Raw genomic sequence first — 26,498 nt, 5'->3', positions numbered from 1 at the left:
ACTGATTGTCAAAAGTCATTTTGTGGAAAAGGTAATTGAATTTCAATGATTTACCAATTATTTTATTGATAGAATTTGATAAAATGACTTTGGTGGCCCTCTTTGCTTGTTTAGTGATTGTTGTGGCCACGAAAAAAGTTTGATCATACCATACTTAATACTTAATAGTTCAGTGACCATTTTGGTCGTTCACCCTTTCTTTTACATCTGGTTCTTTTTGGCTTGTTGTACTTCCCGTATTATCTTTTGGAAGAATGGATATATTCTTTATCGATGAGTTGCATCATAATTTGTTTTCCCCAAAAAAAAAAAGAGTATATTCTAGTATTCTGAATATTTTATCGCTTTGATGCTGACTGCAATTGTGCTTGCTACTCGTATTGGGGTTTTATTGTAGGCGGCAAGGATGAAGAATGGAGTGAAGAGAAGGTGAGGGTCTTCTTTACAAGTTGCAGAGCTGGGGGCCGCCATGTGATGTTTGTCAAAACACTTGTTGTCCACTGGACAAATGATCGTGTCATACTCATGCAACACTGTGCACTAAACGATTGAAAAAAAAATAGATAAATAAAGCCAAAAGCGTCTATGTTAAGGGCGAGGGAGATTGGATAAGAGAGGTTTCGCCTGATGATTCAACAGGTAAAACTTCATCTTGTAGAATTCATTCTGCAGGGGGTTCGCGGTTGATGTAGTGCTGTCATTTAGATTATCTTGTTTGTTACCTTGCGATAGAACATGGTTCCATATTTTCATTGGAATTACTTAATTTTTTAAACCGGATAGAGCATATATACAAAATGAAAGCCGACAAATACAGTAATAAGATGTATCAGAAGTTACTACTGGAGATTGGAATACTTTAGTTTCGCCTCTGTCGTGACTGACCTAGTAGCATCTGGATGTATTAAGCCATTTCTTCGACTCCTCCACCCTCGTAGCAATCCGCCACCACCACCGTTGTCCTCTGCACGTTCTTGTAAGAATATTGCCGTGCAACAAGCACATATATAGCCAAGTTTACTGCTGTCATGCCTGCCAACAACCAATAAAAGTAGTCCAAGTGGCTGCTATTTATATCTTTCCCAAACCAACTCTTGCCAGTCCTCTCAGTTATGCGATCCATCATAGTTATCAAAGCACTGCTTAGGAAGTTTGCCACTCCAATTACACTTAGGTAAAACGCAATTCCTAAGCTTCTCATGGAGTCCGGGACTTGGTCGTAGAAGTACTCTTGCAAGCCTACGAGAGTAAATCCATCTCCAATGCCAATGATTAGAAATTGCGGCACCAGCCAGAACACACTCATTGATGTTGAAGCTTTAGATGGATTTTCTTCCACAACACCCAGTCTCTTTCTTTCTACCAAAGCTGCAACCACCATTGTCAATATTGAGAAAATCATCCCAATGCCGATCCTGGGCAGAATCTGGATTCCCCTTTCGTTCCCTCTTAGCCTTCTTAAGAATGGTATCAGTATTCTGTCGTAAACAGAGACAGAAACTAGCATTCCAACGGCTGTAATGCAATAAATTGACGCTGGTGGAATGAGAAAACCACCAATGATCTTGCGATTTAGTGCTGTCCCTTGTTTGATGAAGAATGTTGAGGCTTGTGCCACGCAAATACCAAATTGCAAAGTTGTTAGCCAGATAGGAATCATGTTGATTACTAGTTTCAGTTCTTCCACCTTAGTTACAGTTGCAAGTCTCCATGGAGATTGCTTTTTGTTGGCTGAACAATTTTGTTTGTCATCAACAATTGCAGCTTTGTCAAGAAACCTGAAAGGTGCATGTACGATAGCTTTATATATGGTGATTTCATGTTTTTTGGAGTCGCAATGTGGTAATTAATAAAAACAGAAAATAGATACTCAATTTTAAGACCAAGTTTAGTTCTTACTTGAGCCTCTGAGTGTGACATAAAAGCGTTCCCTGTGTCTCTGCGAATTTGGAAACCTCGTATAAATCACCAGCATTTGAAGGATATGATAGTTTCCTCTTGGAAATTGCTGCAACGATAACTTGAAGCATTGGTGTAAATGGACTTCCACTTGGCCGCCGGTAGCGATAAAAAGGTTTTCCAACACAGAAGATCACAATTGTGGAAGCCATCACCACTGTAAGAATGATATCTGCCATACCCCAGCTGACGTGTTCTTGCACGTAAACGATAAGAGTAACTGCTAGTAACAGTCCACAGCAGAGACCAAAGTTCCACCAATTGAAAAATGACATTTTGTGCCTTCTTTCAGCTGGATGATTATCATCAAACTGGTCAGCTCCAAAACTCTCCAATGATGGCTTGTGTCCTCCTGTTGCGATGGAGATCAAATAGATGCCAAGGAAGAATATCACTTCATGGACCTTCCTGGGGCCGAGGCAAATGCCAATATTGTCACAGGGTTTCAAAGCAGGGATCGTACTAGACATCGTTAAGAGAAGCAGACCCTGGCATTGAGAAAATGGAATTAAAAAACTAAATTTGCTTCTAGGAGATAAGATCAAACAGTAACGCTAGAACAAGCATCCTAATAGTTCTCTATTATCTTTTTGAGTAAATAATAGTGCTGCTTTATGCCTTTCATATCTTTGTTATTCCTGTCATCAAGACAGGCGTTCTTGTTCTGTACTTCAAAGCTAGCAGTTTACCATGATATAGATGATGCATGAGATGAGGACTGTGGAGAAACGGCCCAGGTATGCATCAGCTAAGAATCCTCCAAGAAGTGGCATCATGGTGGTTACCCCAGACCAATAATTGACACCCTTTGCTGCTGTTTTGAGATCTTCATGGATCACTTTAGTCAGATAAATGATTAAGCTTGTTGCTATTCCAAAATAGCTCAACCTCTCGCTGAATTCAACAGCTGCATGTCAAAAGATTATAGTCCCTTGTGAGAATATAAGTATCATGCTCACGATATTGAAATCGAGTTACTTGTCTGCTATAAATCAGGTTTTCAGTTCTTATATTTTTTAGAAAAAAAAAAAAATTCTCTCCCATTTTTTCGTAAGCACTAAATGAGAGCCCAAGTTTCTCAGCGACATCAAGTATTCTATCATAATTAAAAGTGCAGACATGTGTTGCCAGCCTTCATGCCATGAGCTCAGGATGGAGAGGCTCACTAAAATTTTCCTCTATGGTATTGAAAAGCTCACTGAACTGCCGGCGGACTTTTAAGGGGAACAGAAGATGGAAACATAGAGAGTATGTGCAGTCCCAAAGCATGCTTCTCTTAATTAATATTTCTGCTTCCCAAAGAAACTATGTACGCTTGCATCAATGATATGCAAAGAAAATCGTTACTGTAATGCAAAAGTGATCTTTTTCCAATCATCTCTAGTTACTAAAATAAACTCAGAAACGACCTGTTTGGAATGGGTAGTCAGAAATAATGGACGTAATTAGTTGGCTAAACGTCGTACCAATGATAAAGAGCGAGGCCTTCCAGACGCCTGTTGTAGCGCGACAGGGGACTCTTCCTTTATGATCCACGGAAGCATCATAAACCCATTTCTCCTCGTCAATTTCTACTGGTTCTCCTTTCTTTACTGGATCCATCTCTACTTTTGCGTCCATTACGAAACAAAAATTGGCTGATAAGACTCTCAAGAGTTGGAAGAGGATATTTGAGAGCAGAGAAGGGCTGACAGCTTATTAGTGTGGTGCTCAATAGATTGCTTGGTACCTCTATATATAGGGAAGGATCAGTTCAATCTTTAAGCTCAATGCTGATTGCTGTTGACAAATTTTTCAAATAAAATGAGATCGATAAAGGGTATGGAGAAGCCCGCGCTGGGTTGTTCGGATGGTGGAGACGGGGTCTTTACTCCAAGTCCACCTAGGTTCGATTTCAATCCACAATCCAATTGTTTACATCCTAGGCATCGGTCGAGCCCGCTTTGCCTGGGCACTGTAGGATTAGTCGGGTGATCCTGGATATCTCTGCAGTGTTGAAAAAAAAAAAAGAAAGATAAAGGGTATGGAGAAATTAAGGTGTCTTGTCAATGATGTGACGCTCAAAAAAGCATCATTCCGTCCACTAAAGCCTAAAGGCATCCATGTTCCAATTGATCATTAGAGTCTACTCCATCATCAAAGCTAAGACAAATGTAGTGATCGTTACGACGATAGCTATCCTCCCTCCTAAAACAGTAGATGAATAAATGCAGGACACTTCAACTAGGTCCTAGTAAAGCTTAAAAACTACAAACCAATCCGCTTAGCTTCAGTACATAGTATTAAAGATATGTTAGGTGATGGCTTTCTTGTTTATTTTGCGAAGAAGATTTGGACCTGTAAGTGTGAGAGGCAGCAGTTCTTGTGGGATACCAGGGCAGCAAGGGAGGTGATAACTGATATAGTTCCTTTTCACCTCCATTGTTGTGTCAAATTCAATTGAAAATCAATCGGGCTCATCAAATATCGCATTACAAAGTATTCATATGAGCGCGAATATTGCTAACTTTTAAGCTAGTCTCTGAAGATGCCTGGAACAGGATTTCCAAATAGCATTGTTTATTTTAACCTCTATTTTTTTTTTCTTCTAGTGGACATTTTTTTTCCTGCCCCAACTCATTTACTCAGCTATTGACATTGACGATAATCATAAGTAATTCAAGATGAAAGAACATCTTTATGTAAATTATTGTATTGATCAGCCAGTGAAATCAATTTACTTCTCGGAAAGATGATAAAGAACAGAATCTGGCACAAGAAGAGTAGTGATATTTGTCGATTGGTTCCGTGACAGCAAAGCAACTAATCCGAAATGCCAAGAAGCTTAGAACCAATGTGCGTGCATTAGGAGGAAGAACATATTCACGATGAGCAATCATTGTCTAGCTAGTTGCACTTCTCTTAGAGCTCCATCTACTTCAAAGAGTCCAAGTATACTTGCATAGTTGCATCATGAGAAGTGCATATCAACCGCTAGTTTTGGAAAATGACCCCTCCGCAAAAAATTTACAACCTTTTTGCGTTCATATGTCTTTATTATAATACAAAAACGATATTGCATATAAAGTGCTGCCCAGTTCCCCAGGCGTTGACTATGAAGGCTAGTAGTACTTTCTTAGTCCACACAAGAAAGGGTGAAGTGGAGTAGACGGGATTAAAGTTTGATACAACCTGGACGAGGGGCCTGGACGGTTGTCCCAGGCAGTTGATGGCCTGGATGAAGCTAAAAAATTTTGTGCGGCTCAGATCACGTCTTGTAACTCGATTTTCACGTCGTGTGGGACCCACAAAAATGGTGTTTTGTAGACGGGATTAAAGTTTGATACAACCTTCCCTCCCATTAATGGTCATATGTAAGTGATTTTACTTAAAAAAATTTGGATGAATGCATAGCGCATTCTTTTAGTTCGACAGTGGTTCAATCCCCTTCAAGTTATTCCTGAATTTCCTCAAATCCGTTCCCTCTGATTAGTGTAAGATATATTAGATTATATAACAGTTATCGTCTGAAAAAAAAATGGACGAGAAAAGAATTAAAGCCATTAAAGGATGGTGGAGACATGAAAGATTGACGTTAGATGAGAGGGAAAAAAAATCACTAATAATGTCCAACCTCAACTATAAAAAGCTAAAGATAGAAAATGCACCGTCATTTATCAAGAAATTATAAGGGAGAAACAAAAAAAATACTTTAAGAGGAGTGCAACGTGCAGTCCGTGGTCAATCTCCTAGGCGTAGAAGGCATATATTCACCATTGCACATAAATAATCCGCGAAAAAGACGTATCAAAGAGGGAAGGACTTTCAGAGCTTCTTGGGCCAAAATGGAACATGGTATTAGACAGAGTGATTTCCAAAAGAAGAAAAAAAAAATAATATAGTTTATCATATTCGCAACAAGCATTTGCATGCGGAACTCCTTTTGTCTTTATTACTCTTTCGAATGATTTTAGGCCTGAATTAATTGAAATATAACCTCGAAGCGTGGGTTGGTCAAGTCGGGAAGCGTTCTTCAATCTTCATATGGTGTCTACGGATGTTAAATTCAATTTAATAACTTAGTAGCACATAAACAAGTTTTTCTTTGTCCGGCTTTCTAAAGAAATTTATGTTGAAATGAAGTAAAATCACAAGTTACATAAGGGCCAAGAAACAAACTTCAAAGATGCTGTCAAAGCTTAATTACACTAAACCCCCTGAAGTAAAGCTTTAGCCACAGATTTGCCCCCGATATCTTCTAATCGCCACTTGACGCCTATGACTTAGGGTCCAACTTCATGGCTCGTATTTACATTAAAATTGATAGTAGAATGAAATCTATGCAGCTAAACACTCGAGTTCGTAGATTTGCTTACCTTTCTTTTTCTTTCTTCTTTTATTTTCTAGATTTTCTTCCCTATGCTAGTATTATTTGCATACTTTGAATAATTTACCAAATTAATTAGTATACATAATCCGTCTATTTTGTCTGTCAATTTCCACTCTTAATGCGTCATGGTCTATATCACAAGATATTTTATGCTGTTTACGTTGGAAAGCATATTTAATCTGGAATCAATATGCCATAGCATACATACAGACAAGTTAGATGTTATAATTCATTAGTCATTACCTATTGACTTATTAGAAGTAGACGTGCCAAAATAATTTTTTAAAAAGATTTTCAAAGAAAATTGATAATTTTATATTTGATGTAATTGTATCAGTGGACAAAGTGCTATTCCCGGTCTTGTGTTATCAAGAGCTTTTGATCGTTCAAGGGTTAGTTGGCAATGAGACTTGACAACATCAAGTCATCGTATCATCTTCTTGGATGGATTTTTTCCTTTGTGGTTTAGCTCCTCCTAAGATGGATACTTTGGTTTGCCATCAAAATATCATGCCATGCTACAGTATTATCATTGCTGAGCTCTGCGTCTGTTCTGTTGTGCTTCTTCTTAACAGTAGTGTTTGTTTTGATGCATGGCCACGGCCCGAGGTCAGCAGCCTATGCTGCTAGTGTCTGGCACTCGTAATTGTGCCCCCAAGTGTTAAAACCGTTTTCAACTGTTCCACTGCCTTAACAGTAATCCAAGTCGTGGCACGGAATCTGAGCTATATCGGAGTTGCGTTTTTGTCTCTTTTAGTGGAATTATTGATTGTTGACTCCAGGGAAAAGTGTCGACGAGAAGAATTCTGGGGGCAAGGTGCAAGAAACACCTAACTACAAAGGGTTTTGGGTAATTAGGCCTTCTTTTGATAACTTCAATAATTAAGCAAAGCTTTCCAAATCCATTCTTTAACACTTGTAATGGGCGCTAACTGCTATGAGCATATATATATCTCTCTAGTGGTGGTCCGAGCATTCTTGACGCTACCAAGAATAAGATGACCACGATGGCACTGTCTATATATATATATATATGTATATATATTCTGCGAGAGTGTGATATTATATTATTTGAATTCCAACCCTAAACTAAGCGAAGTGCGAGAATTGTTATAGCATTTACCAGTAAAAAGTTTGCAATCTGCTATTTCTAATGATGATCCTTTTTGCTCATCAACCAACCTTGTAATCCACCAAGGATTACAGTGCAATTAATTTATTATATAAAATAAAAAAATCTCCCTATTGAGGGCTTCAAGGATAACCACTAATGCACCTCAAAATAATTATGCATGTTTTTCTCGCTCTCGAAAGTCAGATTCACTGAATCAAATGCTAAACTGTACTACACGCAAGCAAAGGTAAACTGAATCACTGAATCTCGAAAATCTTTGCTTGATTTGCCATCACTTCTGAGATAAAGACTCAATCATATACTAACATATGTGTAGGCAAACGTAAACAATCAAACTTTCTCTTTCTGGATCTAGTACATTCTTTTTGACTCTTGACGAAGAGATTAGGGAGCTAGTCCCGTCATGAAAACTTTGACGGGGTGAATCAGATGAGCATTCCCGAGTCCAGGAAGCTAGTCCGCCGAAATCCTAAAAATTCAGCATGTTTTGCATGTGCTGGGAAACTGGAGAGAAGCGAAACGTGAAATCTTAGCAAAATTTGATCCGTGTGCCTGGACTTAAAAAGTTGTTTATGGGACTGTCGACTGTGAAGAATGTATTCCAATCTTAAGATGGAAGGTAGAAATTTGGTAAACGAAATTCCCCATTTCTGATTTCTCTACCTGCATATTTCTGTGATACAGACACAGACAACACATGCGTTTATTGCGGATTACGTGATCTGTGTCCTATTTACTACTACTTGATGTGGAGGAGCAGTAGCTGTGGTGGGTTCTTGAGATTCTACTCTATTTTCTTCACCACACGAATATTTCCTAATGGAATATAAAAAGTTTTCGGGGTCAGAAAGCTAAAGCTGTTCCCTACGTCACGAATTGGATTGGCTGTTCCTATATGAATCTTTCTCAATCCATCTAAATAAAGATCTCCACTTTCCTTGGGTTTTCCTAGGTGCTTAGTAAATGCACATCCATCTCTTGTCCTTTCACACTTAAAAAGGATTTTTCAAATTTAACTTCACTTTTCCAAATGTTAACCTGTTGAAATTCATTTTGACATGTACCCATTAAAATACGGACGGGCAGAAACGGTTGCAGGTGCAATCGTTCCTAGCGATTTTATACATTTTGTACACGACGTAATTTTATTTACACACGACGTAACTTTATTTGCACAACATGCAATTTTAAAATAAATTTTTGTGAACCCCACATACATTGTTAAAAACGAGATACAAGAAATGATCTAGACCGTACAAATTTTTTAAGCCAGATCCTGACCGTGCACTGTCCAGATTCTGATGACCATCCCTGCCCCGTCTCCTCAAAATACCCATTTGTCAGATTATAATCTTTTTATTAAGACGAGACTTGAATATAAGCTGAACCTTCCCTCCCACTAATTATCATATTAAAAAGTGACTTTGTTTAAAAAATTCAGGCGGATGTGTAACGCACTCGTTTGGTCCGTTGGTGGTTCAATCCCCTCAGAATTATTCCTGGGCCTCCTTAGATCCGCCCCCTCCCCTTAGTGTAAGATAGATTAGGTTATATAACAGTTATCATCTATGAAAAAAAAAAAGAATATAAGGTGGACCTGACGTTACTTTTTTTTCTTCAAGGTATAGATTTTTTCATACAAGCATATGCAATTCTAAGCAAAAATTCTAAAGTTTTTATATACATATATATATATATATGGTTATTTCATCCCCTTTTATGTGCTTCAAATAAGTTGTCATTGCTGATCATAGAGAAACAGGTGCCACCATTAGTAATGAAAGAAGAGAAAGATGAATAGATACTCGAATTCCAATAAATTGCAGTATCTTCTCGCTAACACTAGGGATCTGTTTAGATTGTAAATTATTTGAGATATTTTTACTGTAGCACTTTTTGTGATGTGATGTATCTGAGATAAAAGGTAATTGAAAAGATAAAAAGGTGTGTTAAAATTGTAATGATGATGTAAGCAAATAAATTTTGACAAATAATCCTCTATCCAAACAAACCTAGTACTGAATCGGAAGACCTCCAACCACGCCGCAGAATCTCCAGTAGCTTGGGTCATCCTGAACCACAAACTTTGTCTAAAATCATAAACATTAATTAAGAATTCCATGCATAGAATGGTATCCACAAACCATGATGGAGTTGAAACCCTACGTGTTTACAGTGGTGGTGACAGCACAGCACTAGTCAAAGCACCATGTATTGGGCGTTGAATGGCACCAGCAAAGATAGACTTAGTGTCATTTTGACCTGTGCTTTCCATGATTAAAGAGAAATTGCTAATGTGAAATCATTCATATCACCACAGACAACGGACACTCCATTGCAGCGCCCGCAACAAGTACTGGATACAAACAGTTTAATCACTTCAGATTTCATCATCCACGTTACTTAAAAAGGAATCCCCTGCCATTAAGCAATTTATCCTGATGGTTTGGTCACTATTTTAGTCGGTTCATAATATGATCTAAAATGGACACTTCACCAAGCACAAAGACCAGAACAAACTCCACTAAAAACAGTTCCACCAAATGCGAAGAATTGAAGCAGGCAAGAATACAAAGCAACCAAAGTCTCAGATACATAAACAGGGTGGAAAATTTCCAATTTGACAAGGCTTCATAAACCGTTCAAAAGTTACATCTCTCGGTCGGCCACCGGCCACGGAAAAAAGTAAAGCTAGCTAGTATCAAAGGTCCAGCATGCCTACAGAGAAAAACAAAAGAAACAAATGACCTTGCCCTAATAACTAACACACAAAAAAAAAATAACTAACACACAAGTTTAGAACTTTTTACAGCAATGCAAACTAATGTTATCATCATTTCAAAGGCCAGCGAAGTCAGTCAAGAAAGTCAAGCAAAAACTGATGCACAAATTCTCCCATCATTGTTTCAAAGAGAACTCATTCCTATGCTACAGTTGTCCAAAATTGTAGATTCTGACAATGAAAGATTGACCATCTGCAAGAATGATCCGTACAATTGTTCAACTATTTACACATAAATATTCATTGCATGAAGATACTTGCCATAAAGGTTTAACTCGCGTATCAATAACCCAAAAAGAAGGACACAATTTCTGATTCTATAAATCATTGCTTCATGACAACCATAATGAAAATGCAGCGAGCACATTGTCCCAGTTTAAATTGTATAGACGGGGAATTGACCAATGTCTAAACACGTAATCACGAGATATTATGACTTCCCTAGCAGAAAGGATGCGTAAACTATACATGCTTTTAGAAGGTTGAGATGATCTTGAGTGTTTCAGTAATAACCATATGATATATGTCACCCATTGGCCCAGCAAAGAAGCAAATACAGTGGCCCTCAACAGAGCACCAAGACACATGCCGCTGCAGTATACCAGGTGTAAGTGGTTCACCATAACAGGCAAAATGTTCTCCATTTATTAAATCCGTGGCCTTATACTTGCTGCGCTCAACCTCTGTAGAGCTGTTTTCCTAATCCATCACATTCTCAAGTCCTAAAAAATGTGTGGCACAACTAATTCTCATTGTCGCTAAATTTGTGTAGGATTTTACAATTTAGAGATTCATGAACTTTGTATCTTGCTCATTCCTTACTTGGAATACTTTTTCTTTTTTTAATTTCCATTTCCTTCAAACAATCCATAATCCAAACAAAGGAATTACTTTCTTTGGAATTGGTTTCCATTTCCCGACCGCTTTCCTTCATTGACCAAACAAGAGAAAGAATTAGGATTTTCAAAGGAATCACTTTCCATTTCCTCGCTTTCCTTTCCTCACTGCTTTCTTGGAACCAAACAGGGCCTAAATCTGCAGGGTTTTAAAATTTAGAAATTCATGAACTTTATATCTTGGTAATCAAATCAGTTGGGATTCATATCTTTTTTTTTTTTTTGAGGCTTTTGTAGAAAATTAGCAATTTAAAATTGTAAGAATACAATGGACAACATTGGAAATTAAAGAGAAAATTACATATTGCCATCAAGTAAAAGAATTTGTGATCGCACAGTATTTTAGTTTCAGAAGGATTTTGACAAGGGAACATCCATAAGCTGGAAAGCAGTTTAAAGACCCAACCCCCTTCCCAACCTCGCCACCACCAACCTCAAAAATAATACATAAATCATAAATGCATTATATACATATATATATATATATATATATATATATATATATATATATATATATATATATAAACTGATGGCCCCATAGATGCAACTTGCAAGAACACTAATCAAACAAGAAAGTAGTGCATTAGGTATAGTTCAGTACGATTAGTGTCTAAATCTAATACCATATTCATGTAAGATACAATTTATCACAATATACAAAAGATGCACCATGGCACACATATATACTTCATGAACAAAGACAGCTAATACCTGGCCATCTCCGGACCTTGGGATCAAATTGACCTTTCATACCAACTTAAAACAACTTAACGATCAGAAGAACGAGCAGTAAAAGCACCAGAAAGTCAGCGCTTTTCTTTTCCATTGCCCCCAGGCGAATCATGATTTTGTTGAACATTTCCTCCCATTAACGCATCCCCTTTAATATCCACCCATGGAAATGCAGCTAGAATCTACTACTTTTTCAACTGAATTATGGTAACATAACTGTTCACGGTCTGTTCTCTTGCTGTATCCCGTAAATTCCATCTTTCTGCATAGACAAATCAAAGACCGCTGATTCTGAATCTTTAACTTTCTCCCTACCATTAGGCCTCCTCCTACTGTCTTTACAGTTGGAGCTCATTCCACGATCTGTCCAAGAACCCCCCCTAACCTGTCCAACTTTTGTTGAATCACCAAAGTTGACATTTCCATTATGATTCTTTCCAAGCTTACTTCTCCAATTCTTCCCGCTGTAGCCCTCATTGGACAGATTATTCAAGTTCTTTTCCCCGTTCGCCCCATTTCTCCTCTTCTTAGCATGTTTGCCATTAATCCCGTGCTCAAGAAGTGCCGTTTCATGATCACCTTCGTCCGCGGAGCCCCGACCCAAGTCAAAATCGGAATTCCCGCCCCACAACTCATCATCAGACATGTCATCTAAATTCTCAATTTTCCCATAAGGCTTGACGCTATGAACGACCCCTTTAGGGAAAAACCGAGATGAGGGAAGCCCGTCGTGGGATTTGAACAGTTCCGGGCCATCTCTATCAGACCACATATCGAACCCACCGGGTTTCTGGAAACGATCAGCCAATACCTTCAACTGCTCATCAGCGGTGACGGAGAACAAAGTAGGAGGTTTCTCGACAACCTCCCAAGGTCTCTCGAGCTCGGAAACGGCGGCTTTGAGTTCGGCCCGCTTTCGCATCTCATAGATTTGGCGTTCGCGGGCCAAGCGGGCCTTGAGGAGCTGCTTAGCTTTCTTGGCCTGCATTCGCTTCCACTGCCACTTTGAAACGCCTCCTGGGTATGTTCGGGGCCCACCACCCATCCTAATCGTCGTCGTTCTGAAGGGATGGCGTGTGGTTGTGAGAGAGAGTAAAGATAATCTGGTGGTGAGGGTGGCGGCGGGTAAAAATTGAACATGGGTCCGACCCGAAATGGTTCCGAGGGACGAGAGATGAAAATTTGGAGGTGGTGCTTGGTTCGAAAGAGATGTGCAGAGCGTTGCCATTAATTAGCTTCACTATTAGGCTTTTCACCGTTACACTTACCTGCTAAGATTAACGGTAACGCCCAATTTCTACACCGTTGACAGCTGACAGGGTGAAGACTGAACTGAAGAATTAAGAATGCAGGACTGAAGATGGCGATGCGATGGAAAAGCTCTTACTCTACTGCGATGAGGACGACGCTCTTGACCCGGAGGGTGAACTTGTGGGTTGTATCATTTGGACTTCCCTTTTTTTTTGGTTGGGGGCCTGGGGGGGTGTGTGGGGAAATAATTTGGGCCATGGCCCGTTGTGGTCCGGCACTGGTATGCTATAATACCGTAGAGGGATCCTCCGTCCCCAAAATGTCAAGACACTAGTCTAACATGGCAGCCCCTCTAAACACAGCACCGCCCGCCAACCCCCACCCCCCCCCCCCCCCCCCCCCCCCGCGGGCCAAACATAGCCACCCACCAAAAAAACACAACCCAAAATAAAAAAAAAAGCCTTGAAATGGATATTTAAGTAATAATTGCCGTGGTAAGAGTTAAGAGATGGAGGGAAGTAAGTGAAAAAAAAAATGTTTGTTTGGAAAGAATATTATTTGAAATAATTACTATAATACTTTTTATGACGTGATGTATGTGAGATAAAAAATAATTAAAAATATAAAAAAATGGATTGAAAAATATGTTTATGATACAAGCGAAATATTATTTGAAATAATAATTATATCCAAACACTTTACTGGTTGTTTTCAACTAAACGATTTATGCATTACACTTTGAAGGTTTGACATTTTTGTTCTACATCTAACATACGTTCAAACCTGTTTGCGTAAAAAAATGTTAAATCCTACACTACCAGTACCATGTCAAACACTCGGGAGTAAATAATCCAATCAACAATGTGCACAGAAACATCCAATATGGTGCAGCCCTTTAGCATCTAGATAGTCCTTTTACTTTCTCTCCACGTATCCCTTGAAAACGGAGGGGGCAGAAAAGTAAAAACAGTAAAAATGTCTGTCTTATACTAACTAGAAATGTAATGGATTCGGAAATTAAGCACAAGCGTTCAGCACCAGTGGTCTAGTGGTAGAATAGTACCCTGCCACGGTACAGACCCGGGTTCGATTCCCGGCTGGTGCAAATCCTTTTTCCCGACTGACTAATCGGGCCATTCTTCTTTTTTGTAGACTTGACTATAACATATTACTGACACAGAGTACTTTGTCCAAGCAAAGCCTTTTATAACTGATTCTGCTTCTAAATATTCATCCCAAGTCAAGTCGAACTGGTCTCACATCTAAATTTCATTTGCGGACCTTGTGGTTGTGGTGATCCGTTTGGAAAAATCAGTGTGTGTTGTAGGCTTGTCCATTAGTATTAGTCTCCCTGCAAATGTCATTGTTCTGTTGCTTCCCTTTTTCAATAATATAAAATAAAAAGCATCAATTGTACAAAGTGTAATATTAATGTCATTCTTTATTTCTTAATGACATTTATTTTTATTTTTTAATCGTGTGAATTAGACAAGAATAGTTATATTCTTAGTTGACGTTGAATTTACAATCACCCTTATTGTGAAACCAAAAAATAAAATAAAATGAATTTTTATCTTTCGACATGAATTTTAAAAAAAATGGTCAAAAGCAATGCAATTAACAAACAGAGGGCTATTAACATTTCCTTTGTACAAAGAAGTATCTTACATAATGTAGCAACTTTTTAGCTCTACTTAATGAGTTTCATAGGCTCTATTTTCCTTTTCTCCTTTTCTAAGTTTAGGCTTTTGACCCTGCGTCCGGCTATACGGTGGAGCAACTATAATATCTGAGGCCACTGATGAGATGAGCGCATTTCGTCCCACTTGAATTTTTCTTTTTGATTAGTGGACTTTGCCCTACAGCGAAACACCACACGAGTTTTGTTCAAATCGAATTTATCTCAGTGTAGTGCAGGAGACAATCTATGACAGGAATTGCTCGTCTAATATAATAGAATTGTTTCTGTCACTTGCCTTGGCTTCCAGTGCTTCCAGGTAAAACAAATCATCTTTTGTTTCCGACAGCCAGGTTGGCACCTGGTTAATTCAAGACGGTATCAAAATGATAAAATTTGCAGCAGCTGCAGCTTCCTTTGTCGAATGTCGATCTAGCAATGTGGTACTGAGAGAAATTGTTAACGGTGTTTCTGATCTAAAAGCCAATTCTCGTGGGTGAACGAAATTTCAGGTTGCGTGCCAGGGTACTCCACTGAATAAGCAAATAATAGCCTCCTGCAATTTGGAACAATGAAGCCGCAGGAAATTTACATACCAGATTGCTGTCGGCTTGTTGCTTGATATTGGAACAATGAAGCCATAGGAAGTTGACTCTGGGACATGGGATTCTTTAATCACACCAGTCCATTGTCCTGATGTTGCTTTGGTACCAATAGTAAGTTTGTTGAGCGAATCTGTAGCCAAAAGCTTTTTGGCTTTTGCAGGTGTGGGAATTTTTCACTCGATCACAGACAACATGCAGGACCCTCTTCTGCTTTCTTAAAGTGCTTCTTGTGTTTATGCTATATGTTGCATGTATCAGAATTGTGAATTCGGACGGAAATAATTGGATTTAGTTTCGGCGCTTTGCTTGCATTGTCTCCGACCAAAAGATTCTTACCAATGCAGGAACCGAGGTTAAAACTTCGAACCCGTGCTATGTATCTCCGCCTGGGATCCAATTCAACCACGAAGATACTGTCCAGGTTGCACTTCAATTTGCCCATGGCTATGGATATCGACACGGACAAAAGTTTGAAAATATTGAATCAGAATTCATATCCAGGAATCAATTACTTACCGGAAACAACTCTTACTCGAAAAGTAAGGTCCATTTTGGAGTATAAAAATTTTTATGCTGGAGCTCTTGTTCCGAAAATAAAAAACTGAAAGAGCTAAAGAGAATAATACTCCAATTGTGGATACCGAGTGCTAGTGACACGTTTAATGCATTGCTCAACGGAAAGAACTTTCGGTATGCTGTGTCATCCTGATCAAGTAAAGTTTATGACTAAAATCCTAGCTCAATTACGAGATGGGCAACCTTTCCAATGAGAATTCGACAGCCTTTATCAGCAGCGGTGGTGGCTCGAGTTTCCAAAGTGCCTTCGCTCTTGGGGAACGAACGTCTACTAGCGCCTGCGGGGGATGGCTGTACCTTTTAGAAGCATTAACTCATCATCTTCCGGCATATTTTGTACCCTTTTTTGGGTGATAGTATGGGGTGGTTTTAAAAAGATGCTGTAGTTTTCTCGGAATCACGCCTCCGCCACAATCGCATTGCAAGGATTTTAGAATTAAGCATGACAGAAATCATGTTCCCAGTTGTCTTCGTGGAATTTTATAATGCTTACACGTGTAGTTTCGTTGATTTCCTCCATTCTGCCGACAATACTGCAACAAATAATAGGATATTACGTAAACCATCATCGAGCCGTAGGATAGGAACTTTTCAGCAAACTACAAAAAGCATTATTTGATTTTCTACAATTACTGTCCCCATGCACCGATACTATATATACGGCGGCGAAGCCCCGTTGTAATCAACCTGCATTGCCTGCCTGCACCGAAAGAAAGCATCTTCCCAGAGAAATATACACCACTCCGCAGTCAACAATGGCTCGATCTCTTCTTCTTTGCTTGATCGTTTTGATGGATGCGTTACTGATCGTAACCGAGGCCGATTACGCGGCACCTTCGGTCAATCCACAGCCACCAGCCTCTAGCCCATCATACATCAAGGCAAGAAAACAAGAAGCATCTCAAATTCGAAAACTCGGAAAGCACCGCAACAAATCCATCAGCTCCTCTGCTGCACCAGGATTGAGCCCATCGCAAGCGCCCCAAACCCAGACAAAAGAGAACTTGCATTTGCCGGAAGCAATAAGCTCCTTGGGTGAAAAAAGTGCGACTGCCCAACTTCAGGGCACCCGTATGACGCAGCAACACCACCACTCATTTGACAAATCAGTCGCTGGTGGCGGAGTAATCCTTGGTGGCTTGGGCATGGCATTTTTAGTCGCAGTTGCCTTCTACATTAGAGCTACCAGGAGGAGGAACACCACAGAGCCAGTTGGTCCTGTTGCTGAGGTTGCCAAAGTGTGACTCGTTAATTAGGCTCTCCGCACATAGATGCACGAGGAAAACTCCACCACCCGGAAAAGGAAAAAAAAAAAAAAACTCCTTTTTTCAATATACTGTAAAGCACATACTGTAGGATTTTTTATTCTGCAAAACCTTATTGACAATGAGAAATGAGAGAGTTAATCCGTCATTTTCTAGCTTGCTGACATTTTTTGGCACGACTTCGTAAGGTAATTTGGATCTCGCAACTAAAAACCGTTGAGGTTCATTTCACTTGCCACTATACCACTGAAGGGAGATTTGTAATTGATGAAGAGGCGGCGAACTTACTAACGGGCACGCAACTATGGAGACAAAGCTAATTGCTTGATCCCTGCTCCATTTGCACACTTGATCAGTTACGTTCAACCTAAAATGTCAGTCAAGAGCCAAAATTAACCTCAAAAGCTAGTAAAAATCGACAGAATCACTTTAAAATTTCAAATCTATAGTTTGAGGCACCCAAGACCTCTTCCTCGGGACACGCACTTATCAAACAAGATCACACCCTCACGACTCAAACGGCCTCACGAGCATAGCACGTAGTGGACATGAAGTGATTAACGTGACCTTCTGAGTTTCCACACACTTTTGTAGGTATATCTAACTAAATACGCAAACTTACAGTCGACCTATAGTTGCATCCCATCTCATTAAAGTGACCCGAAGTCTAATAACCTACCAATCATCCCACTATAAAATACCTCATTTCGCATATTCCTTAAGATAACTAATTACAAAACCTAATCCCCTCGTCTCTTTATTACCGAACTCCCACCTTTACTAACTAAGACATCGGAGTTGAACCGGGCCAGCCCCGTCTCTGCTTCGCTGTTTTGCAGGAACCGGTCCCGGGATTGCGGATCTCATCCTCCTCAGAAACTCGATTTCGTGTTCGTACACAATTATTAACAGAAGTCTAGCACTAATACACTAACCACTCAAACTTCCTTTTTTTTATTTTTTGAGGGGGGTCGGGGGTCGGAGAAGGGTTCTTTTCCAGTCAGATGGAGGCATCAAGCCTAACCTTTACAGAATAAATTAATGATCCGCATTCCATTCGGAAGATCCAAAAGAAAGATGTACCCAGGTTGCATTTTAGACATAATCTTCACAACCCATCTGCTGACCGTCCCACGAGGCCCACAAAGCCCAAACTTCTACTTACCAATCTGGTTTCTGTACCAATGTAAAAGTGCAAAACCCACGAGCCAGCTCCCTTGATCATCACGCAACAGTCCACTCCTACCAGCTAAAATAGAACGTAATCAACCCGATCGTCTAGGCTTGCAGAATTGGGCCAATGACCGCATATGATCCTGGTTCAAATTTAAATAAGCCAGTATTAAAGGATTAATCAAAAAATGATCTGATGATAAAATATCAAAAAATTGCCTTTTTTTTTTGGTGAAAACAACATAAGTGATTTCTAGATATTTTCAGCTTTACTTTATAACCTTATTTTAATTTTTATTATTGATGTAAGTTTCATAAATAAGATAACATAAGAGTAGTATTGAAAATAGAGTTTTATTTCTCTTGCTTTCAACCCAAAGGGTTAAAATGTTACCAAAAAAAATGTTAATTCAATAGAGGTAAGTACGATTTTGAAAACTTTAGAAGTGCTAAGTGATATTATAAAAAACTTCAAGGGAGGTTTCTTAAATTATCCCTTTTCTAGAACCTTGTTCAAAGTAGTTTAACAAATTACGAAATCTCTCAAATAAATTATTGAGTTTTCATTGTATATGTTTCTCTATTCCCACCGGTTTCCGTGTGCATGTACTTTTGGCTACCACCAAAAAAAAATCCTGAAAGATAAATTTGATTTTCGTTAACCCCATTTTTTTTTGTAATTTAAGGAGAAGAAAAAATAGCAGGTGACAAAACGTGCTTGAAGAATAGCTGAGGAATTCATGCACCTTGGTAAAATATGGAGATTAATCCCGGAGAACATCACACCATTTTTATGAAATGATATAAGATAATTTGAATTATTAAATTTTTAAAAATTGAGTATATTCAAATCTAGGCAGCATCGTTATTTTTCTTAGCCTCCTTTCATGCTTGCAATCACACCATTTTATGAAATGATATAAGATAATTTGAATTATTAAATTTTTGAAAATTGAGTCTATTCAAATCTAGGCCAGAGTCGTTATTTCTTAGCCTCCTTCATGCATGCTCATATTTGGATGGCAATTTTTTCAAAAAAATATTTCGCTTGCATTATAAACACATTTTTTAATCTATCTTTTTATATTTTTAATCACTTTTTTATTTAATATACATTACACCATAAAAAGTACTACAATAATTATTCTAAATAATTATTAAGAATAATACTCTATCCAAACAAAGATAATTTTTAAAGGTGGATATATAATACGATACAATATACCTTTGAAGGTCGGTTACCCGGCGTAAGCATATAGAAAGTGCGAAATATTGGGGCTCAAGCAAAGTCGGCGACAACCCGATTCGGAAGTTGATTATTTATCTATAAACCCTTGTCCTGAACTTTTTTTTTTTTTTGGTTTTTTTTTGGAATTCTAAACACATCTTCTTTACGTTTCCTCGGAGTTCTCCTTCTGGGAACAGCAATTTTCGACAGACTCATTTGTAACTGATTGATCCAGTAGTCACTGCAGCAGCAAGACCAGAAGAGGGAGGGAGGAAGATGGGGAGTGCGACCGAACAATCAGTAATGGGAGTAATCAGGGCTGCGAGGCCTTCTTTCCGTAACGCTCACGACAAGGCAGCTTTCGCCGTTCACGCCTCTTTCCTTGCGTCCGGCTTTATTCTTCACGCTACCGGTCCGCCCGCCTTTTCCGATGACGTTCTTTCGTCCACTTCCACCGGTACTATTTTTAGTTTCTTTTTCTGTTCTGTACTTTTTGGTTTATGACCAATTTGGGGCTTCTCTCTCTCTCTCCCTCTCCCTCTCTGGTGGGAATATTGACTCTTGTTTTTCTGTTTTTGGGTAGAGGAAGTGGGCATTGAGCATTGGAATGAATTTGATGATAGTTACGCATTCGTCTATTCGAATCCCGATAAGGGTTCCCAGAAAATTCTGGTGAAGTGTCTAGCTATGAATGACAAATTGCTTGTTGATGCTATGGCGGAAGGTGATTCTGAGCCTGTCCATCTTGAAATCAAGTACGTTTTTTTGCCCGTCTAATTTTTGGGATTTTTGGGTTTGTGAACTTGTGATTATTAGCCGATATTTCTTTTCCTTATTGTTTTGGGCAACACCATTAATTGGGTTTTGAATTATTGGATGCGTAGTGTTCCGGACTACGTAGCAGAGGATGGAGGAAATACTTATACTACAATGTTCAAGAATATTGGGAAGCTGGTGAGAGATGTTGATAAAGAAATTTTGGGCAAACTTGTTCGGTCTCCTGCAGCAAGCTCCTCGGCTCATAATTCAAGGTGCCTTTTTCTTCTGTTTGTTATTTTTCTTTGGGCGGCCAGGGGCTTCATTTGACTCGCTGGAATTCCAGTCTCCTAAACAGCCGTTGGAGCATTGGTTACCCCAAATATTTTGCTGTATGATAAAGTTACTTATTGGCTCATCCCTCATCACTAGGAAATAGTGATTAAGTCCTGAGAGCTTGAACTAACAATTGCTTTTGCCACTTCAGTTCACTTCTTAGAATTTTACCTTTTGATTTTGCTTCCATGTGTTCTAACAATCACACAAATTATTTTAGTGCGAAAAGCAGAGTTCCAGAGGGAGATGAATCCAAGTCTGACCAACCTAGCCCAAGAGTTTCTGAACCAGATGAGCCTTCCATTTTTAACCCGCCAAATCCAAGGTATACTTTTTAGTTACACTGTGCATTATACTCCTCCTGATGCAGAGACTGTTTTTATTATTTGAACTCTTTACTTTTATTATATTCAGTCCTAGCAGATCTACAGAAATGGCGTGTCATAATAGTAATGAATCCTAGTTTTAGTTTTTGGAGAAATAGTGAAAATTTTGATCATCTTCTGAACTTTTGCCTTTAACCAGGTAAACATCTGTCTTCAGTTTTTAGTAGCAGGGGACATTAGTTGTTATGACTTCTGCTGTTGCTAGAAAAGAAGTTGCTGGATTAATTTATGTAACCTGTCATTTGCAACATGCATCCTTAAATAGTGCTATAGATTCATGAGTTCCCTTATTGGAAATGATAACTTGTGATTTTTATGCTAGGATATTGAGACTTTCTGATACTTTTGGTTTAGAAAGAAAAGAAAAATATTTATTTATACATTATTCTTTGGCTCTTCTTTACAATTGACTTCGTGAAGTTGTGACTCAGTTTCTTTTTTTTTCCTTCTTTCTCCTTGTGCTTTTTGGTCTCTTGTTCTTGGTTGGTATGCAGTTTTATTGTTCCTCCAGTTCTTGGTAGTGGGGGCGATGATCTCTTTCCTGGTCCTGGTGCAGGAGTTTACCCTAGGTGCTTTGCCTTTCCCCCATCCTGCCCCACCTGAATTCTTTTTCTTTCATTAACTTAATGAGTAGACAGCATGCAATTCTTTTTCTACTTGAGCAACGGTTTCAAACTTGAAACATTGACTTCTGTTCTTGTTTTCTCAAGGGGCAATTTTGGTGGACCTGGCAGCATGCTTATAGGTTTGTCTTACCACTGTTGTTTCAGATTTGATTCATTAAATGATGTTGTTAAACTTGTTTGGCATGACACCTATTAAGTTGTGGATACAGGACCAAATGATCCTCGGTGGTTTGGCTCTGGTAACGAACATCCTCATTTCCCTGGAGGACCACAACCGTGAGCTCTCTCTCTATCTCTCTCTCTGAATGTATTAAAAATACATGGTGCTAGCTGAGTTTCTTTATCTGTTGATTGATTTAGGGGTGTCCCTCCTGGTGCTCGTTTTGATCCATATGGCCCACCTGGTGTTCCGGGTTTTGAGCCTAATCGCTTTATTAGGTACTAATATTCTCCAAATTACATGGTCATTCTGATATAGCACGTTGAATTAATGGAATTCCTTATGTTTTTTCTTTATTGTTTCCTTGTTCGGTGTTGTGTCGATGGGGAGGTAAACCAAGGTGGTTTTACCATGACGTATGCAGACTGCTGCTTTCTTAATAATTTAAGAGGCAGAGAATGGTAGATCTCTGTTTAATACTACTGTTAAAAGATTTTCACAATACCAGTCAGGCTTTCTTAAGTGCTTGTTTTGGTGCTTTAATCTTGCTGCATCAGCAAGAAGGTGTTTATTTCATGGAACTGTTTTTGGAGTGCAGAACACAGCTTCCATTATCAGCAATTGTATCTGCATCTTTGAATGGAACTTAAATTTTCGTAGACTGTGTCCCACATTGGTATTCACTTGGCCTACAATCATTTCGTGGAATGTTTTGCTCATTGCTATTACAATTCAGCAATGTAGTGCTGACACTTAATAAAGACCTTTTTGGATTGACAAATCAGGGTTTTCACTGCTATTTCAAACTTACCCATAGGGGAAATTCTTTTTAACTAGGGTTATTATATCCCATTTCTTGTAAGAACGGATGCTCAGTAGATTTTTTAAATGGGAAATGGAATGGATAAGTGCGTTAGATATCTAACATCAGGTTGTGGTTGTGTGCTTGGATTGGACTAAACAGGGATTCTGATATGGCATCGCAATCTCTAAAGTTGTTTGTGGGATATTGTATTTTCCATGTTTGCACCTCATCTTACTTGCCAACAGGGGTATCAGCCTGGATAAATATAGCTGCTTATATGCTTAGTAAGCGTTACTGTGCATTTGCTCGCCTTTTTTGTTGTGGGTTTGTTCTTTTACATGTTGGTTTTTTATTTGTGACTATATGCAGGCATCCAAGACGACCTGGGGGTGGGACTCATCCAGACTTGGAGCACTTTGGGGATGGCTCTGATATTATATAAGATTTGGACCGAGTCGAAGTTGTTTTTCTTCATTTTTGCCCGCTTGTCTTTACATAAAATCTCAGACGTTATTGTGACTGTTTAGCTGTAAATTTGTTCAATCCAGGATTGTTGAGTTGTGAATTTCACTACAGTTTTTAGTCAATCTAGGGCTGAACAGCACTACAAATCTCCACCTCTCCCCCCCCCCCCCCGCCCCCACCCCCAAAAAAAAAAGGGAAAAAAAAAAAAAGAACCCCCCATATGCTTGCTGAAAAAAAAAAAAAGAAATGATCTTTTGCGCGAGAGTTAAAAGACATCCTCTTGTAGAATGGAGCAAGCATTCAGGAGCTCTACTGCACAGGATTTGCACTGACGTCTTTCCGTGTCCCCTTCTTCACTCTTGAATCCTACCAGGAAACATAACTAGGTATCTAGGTGTTTTGTGCTGAAGTAGCATAACTTGTACTTCTTCCGTCCTACTTTGATAGTCCTGTTTCTTTTTTCACACAGTTTAAAAAAAAAGTAGTTAATTTTGTTGGAAAAGTAAATTTAGATTGTTATTTTTCTAAAATATCCTCACATTAAATACGGTACAACTTTATGGGAACTTGAATTGATGGTAAAAAAAGAATCAATTCTCATTAAATGGGGTAGGTTTATAGTAACAACTATTTACATTAAATAAGGGTATTTTAGAAAAATTAAAATACAATTACATTCTTCAATTGGAAAGTGGACTACAATTTGGGACAAATGAAAAAGGAATACAGGGCTATCAAAGTGGGACGGAAGGAGCACTTTCGTATCTCGTGGGTCGAGGGGAGGCGGCGGTAATAACTTGTGGGTAGGTCAGTTAGTGGCACTCTTTATGAAAGGATATGAGCGTTATGGTGGACTTGTTGGGGGGAATGAGCCAAGGCAAGGCTGAAGATTTACTGAAGACGAACACGCAAGTAAGTTTTGAATTTAAAATTTTTTACTTATAAAAAAAAATAAAAAAATATACAACTATAGTAATTTTTTCAAACTAATAGTGTGTTTGGACAGGAGATTATTTGTCTAAATATATTTGCATATATAATTATTATAATTTTCAATACACCTTTTTATCTTTCTAATTATCTTTTTATCTCATATACGTCACATCACAAAAAGTGTTACAGTAAAAATATCTCAAATAATTTACAATCCAAACATACTTATGGTTGTGTTTGGATTGCATTTTTTAGGATTTTTTGTAGAAAAATTACTGTAGCAATTTGATGTATGTGAGAAAAAAAAGGTAATAGGAAAATGTGATCACGGAACACGACGCAATTTTTCGACGAAAAATGGCTATCCAAGCAAGGATTCCATTGTCTCTTGTCATCTCTCTCATTTTTTGACACGGCTTCTAAAGTCTTCCAATTAATCCAATAATCTTTTATACTTTTTCACATCTCCCTACCGGGAAAATTTGTTTAGGCACTCTCTTTCCTGCTCCCCTCCAAATCTACAGAAAATTGTCCATAAGAGCTAGCTTGCCAAAACAAGAGCTCTGCTGACTTTTATAAAAAGGCATACTACCTTTAGACAAAACAGAGAAAACACAGAAATGTGGACCAGTATGGCGCATACATACTGGGAGGAAATTAGCACTACACCTTAAGCCGGCAAATCCCTAATTCGTTACTTTACATTTGATGGACAGCTCTATGGACTAAGAGCCTAGGGGAAACACAAACGTAGATATAACGCGAAAGAGCTACCCAATTTCCGCGTAATGGGTTGATATTAAATTGCTACAGAATCCTACCCTGTGCTAAAGCTGGAACTGGAAGTGCAAAGAAACAAGTCTTGGGGACCGACGCCACAAAAGGACGAAATAAGTCTGAGAAACGCGTGACAGCGGCCTCCACGCCTACATTTCTTTCTAGAAGCCCACACTGGTTACGTGCTCCTGGTACAAACTACAAACAGAAGAATCCAACCTTCTAGACACGACAACGACCCTTTTATTATGTTAATAACGATTTCTTCCCATCCGTAATAAGTAGTAAATGATAATTCTAATTCTTTTGGATTCTGTATATATTAGAATCAAACTACTGCCCCTCCACCCCCACAGCCTCGGGAATATCAATCACTATACTCGTATAGAGTCACCTCCATCTCCGGCCAGATAGTCTGCGACTCTGCTTACAATCAATCTTCTACTCCAAGCATTCCATCCAACTAAATCAGCAGAAGATCGACTGGACACATATGGGGTGGTTGCTTAAGCCGGCGGCTCCTTTGTTACTGATGCTGTTTTTAGTAAGTTTCGGATGGCAGGACGAGAAATTTAGCAGTGCAGGAGCCAGCAGGCCACTCCCCTTTTTACCTCAACAGAGTAAGAACTGATGGCCACCGAATCTCTCTCTCTCTCTAGTCTCTCCCCCTTCTTCTCATTTTAACTTGAAAAGATTCGAGTATCATGATCAATGAACTTAAGTTGTGCTGATCCTAATTTTGCAGGATACTCAAAGATTTTCGCTAGCCTTGGAGTTGTTTGCAAGTGTTGTGATGGTGCAGCAGCTTCAGATGGGGAACATTGTGCAACTACATGGACTGGGGCTTGCTCCGATCTTCAGTGCCTTCCATGGAAATTGCAGTAGTTAGAAGTTAGAACTGGTGTAAAAAATCTCAGTTTTCATTTTCAACTACATGGACTGGGGCTTGCTCCAATCTTCAGCGCCTTCCATGGAAATTGCAGTAGTTAGAACTGGTGTACAAAATCTCAATTTTCATTTTCAACATCTTCTTGTCTGCCTTTACCGCTCGTGATTTCGACTCATGGATCCTATTTTGACAGCATATTGTTAACGAGTGTGTACACTATCACGATTAAATATCCGATACATATGTAAAATTTAGATTTCAAATTCAAATTCGAATTATGTATCATACATTCAATGATAAAAATATATATAATATTAATTCATAGTTAATATACAAATAAAATACCCTAAAATTCGCAAACAAGTCTTTCTCCTTTGATGAACTTGGTTGGATTAGTTGGGAGTGATATTAATGTCCTCCCGGCACCCAATTTGGGGACGCAATGTTGAAACTCGAGAGCTCCAGACCTCTCTTCTTTTTAGCTAAACCAAATATCAATTAGGCATTTACCAACCAACGAAATCTTAGATTAAAGATTTAATACCATCTCCCCAAGTTGATTATATGTAATAAAATTAAATTTTAAAAACTGAAATTTGGGTCTATTAACTCATTAAATTGTTAAATACTAAATCTGATACATTTAAGTGTATATCAAATTAAGTGATAATAAATGACTTGTCACTTTTATTTGAAGCAAATTCTGCATAAAAAAT

The 26,498-nt window shown here is 38.7% G+C and overlaps 3 protein-coding genes, 1 long non-coding RNA gene and 1 other non-coding gene across 6 annotated transcripts; 3 read left to right on the top strand and 2 right to left on the bottom strand.

The window, feature by feature from the left end:
- Positions 1-736: 736 nt before the first annotated feature.
- On the bottom strand, positions 737-3,694 carry LOC113697182 (protein NRT1/ PTR FAMILY 5.6-like). The gene is made up of 4 exons (XM_027216674.2): positions 3,426-3,694; positions 2,649-2,866; positions 1,900-2,447; positions 737-1,778 (listed from the first exon to the last, which is right to left on the bottom strand). Exons 1-4 carry the CDS (start codon positions 3,577-3,579, stop codon positions 905-907), a joined length of 1,794 nt encoding a protein of 597 aa, XP_027072475.1. The 5' UTR covers positions 3,580-3,694; the 3' UTR covers positions 737-904.
- An 8,007-nt stretch (positions 3,695-11,701) lies between these two features.
- On the bottom strand, positions 11,702-13,369 carry LOC113694821 (uncharacterized). Its single transcript, XM_027213708.2, has one exon. The coding sequence runs from the start codon at positions 13,099-13,101 to the stop codon at positions 12,094-12,096; it is 1,008 nt and encodes a 335-aa protein (XP_027069509.1). The 5' UTR covers positions 13,102-13,369; the 3' UTR covers positions 11,702-12,093.
- A 789-nt stretch (positions 13,370-14,158) lies between these two features.
- Positions 14,159-14,229, top strand: TRNAG-GCC (transfer RNA glycine (anticodon GCC)). The gene has a single exon. It is a non-coding gene; the product is annotated as a tRNA-Gly (tRNA).
- Positions 14,230-19,785: 5,556 nt separating this feature from the next.
- LOC113694568 (probable proteasome inhibitor) lies at positions 19,786-23,288 on the top strand. 2 transcript variants are annotated; one of them, XM_027213405.2, is made up of 9 exons: positions 19,786-20,106; positions 20,233-20,404; positions 20,534-20,680; positions 20,962-21,066; positions 21,622-21,696; positions 21,838-21,872; positions 21,963-22,029; positions 22,114-22,191; positions 23,088-23,288. In XM_027213405.2, the coding sequence occupies exons 1-9, from the start codon at positions 19,926-19,928 to the stop codon at positions 23,158-23,160; spliced, it is 933 nt and encodes a 310-aa protein (XP_027069206.1). In that variant the 5' UTR covers positions 19,786-19,925; the 3' UTR covers positions 23,161-23,288. The 2 variants fall into 2 exon arrangements, with proteins under 2 accessions (XP_027069206.1, XP_071910379.1); XM_072054278.1 differs by lacking the exon at positions 21,622-21,696.
- Positions 23,289-25,259: 1,971 nt separating this feature from the next.
- LOC140010002 (uncharacterized) lies at positions 25,260-25,937 on the top strand. The gene is made up of 2 exons (XR_011817266.1): positions 25,260-25,513; positions 25,639-25,937. It is a non-coding gene; the product is annotated as an uncharacterized lncRNA (long non-coding RNA).
- Positions 25,938-26,498: the final 561 nt, after the last annotated feature.

Source organism: Coffea arabica, chromosome 6e (genome assembly GCF_036785885.1).
Source record: "Coffea arabica cultivar ET-39 chromosome 6e, Coffea Arabica ET-39 HiFi, whole genome shotgun sequence".
NCBI lineage: Eukaryota > Viridiplantae > Streptophyta > Magnoliopsida > Gentianales > Rubiaceae > Coffea > Coffea arabica.
The sequence above is the reverse complement of the archived record's forward strand: the minus strand, read 5'-3'. Positions and strand labels throughout refer to the sequence as shown.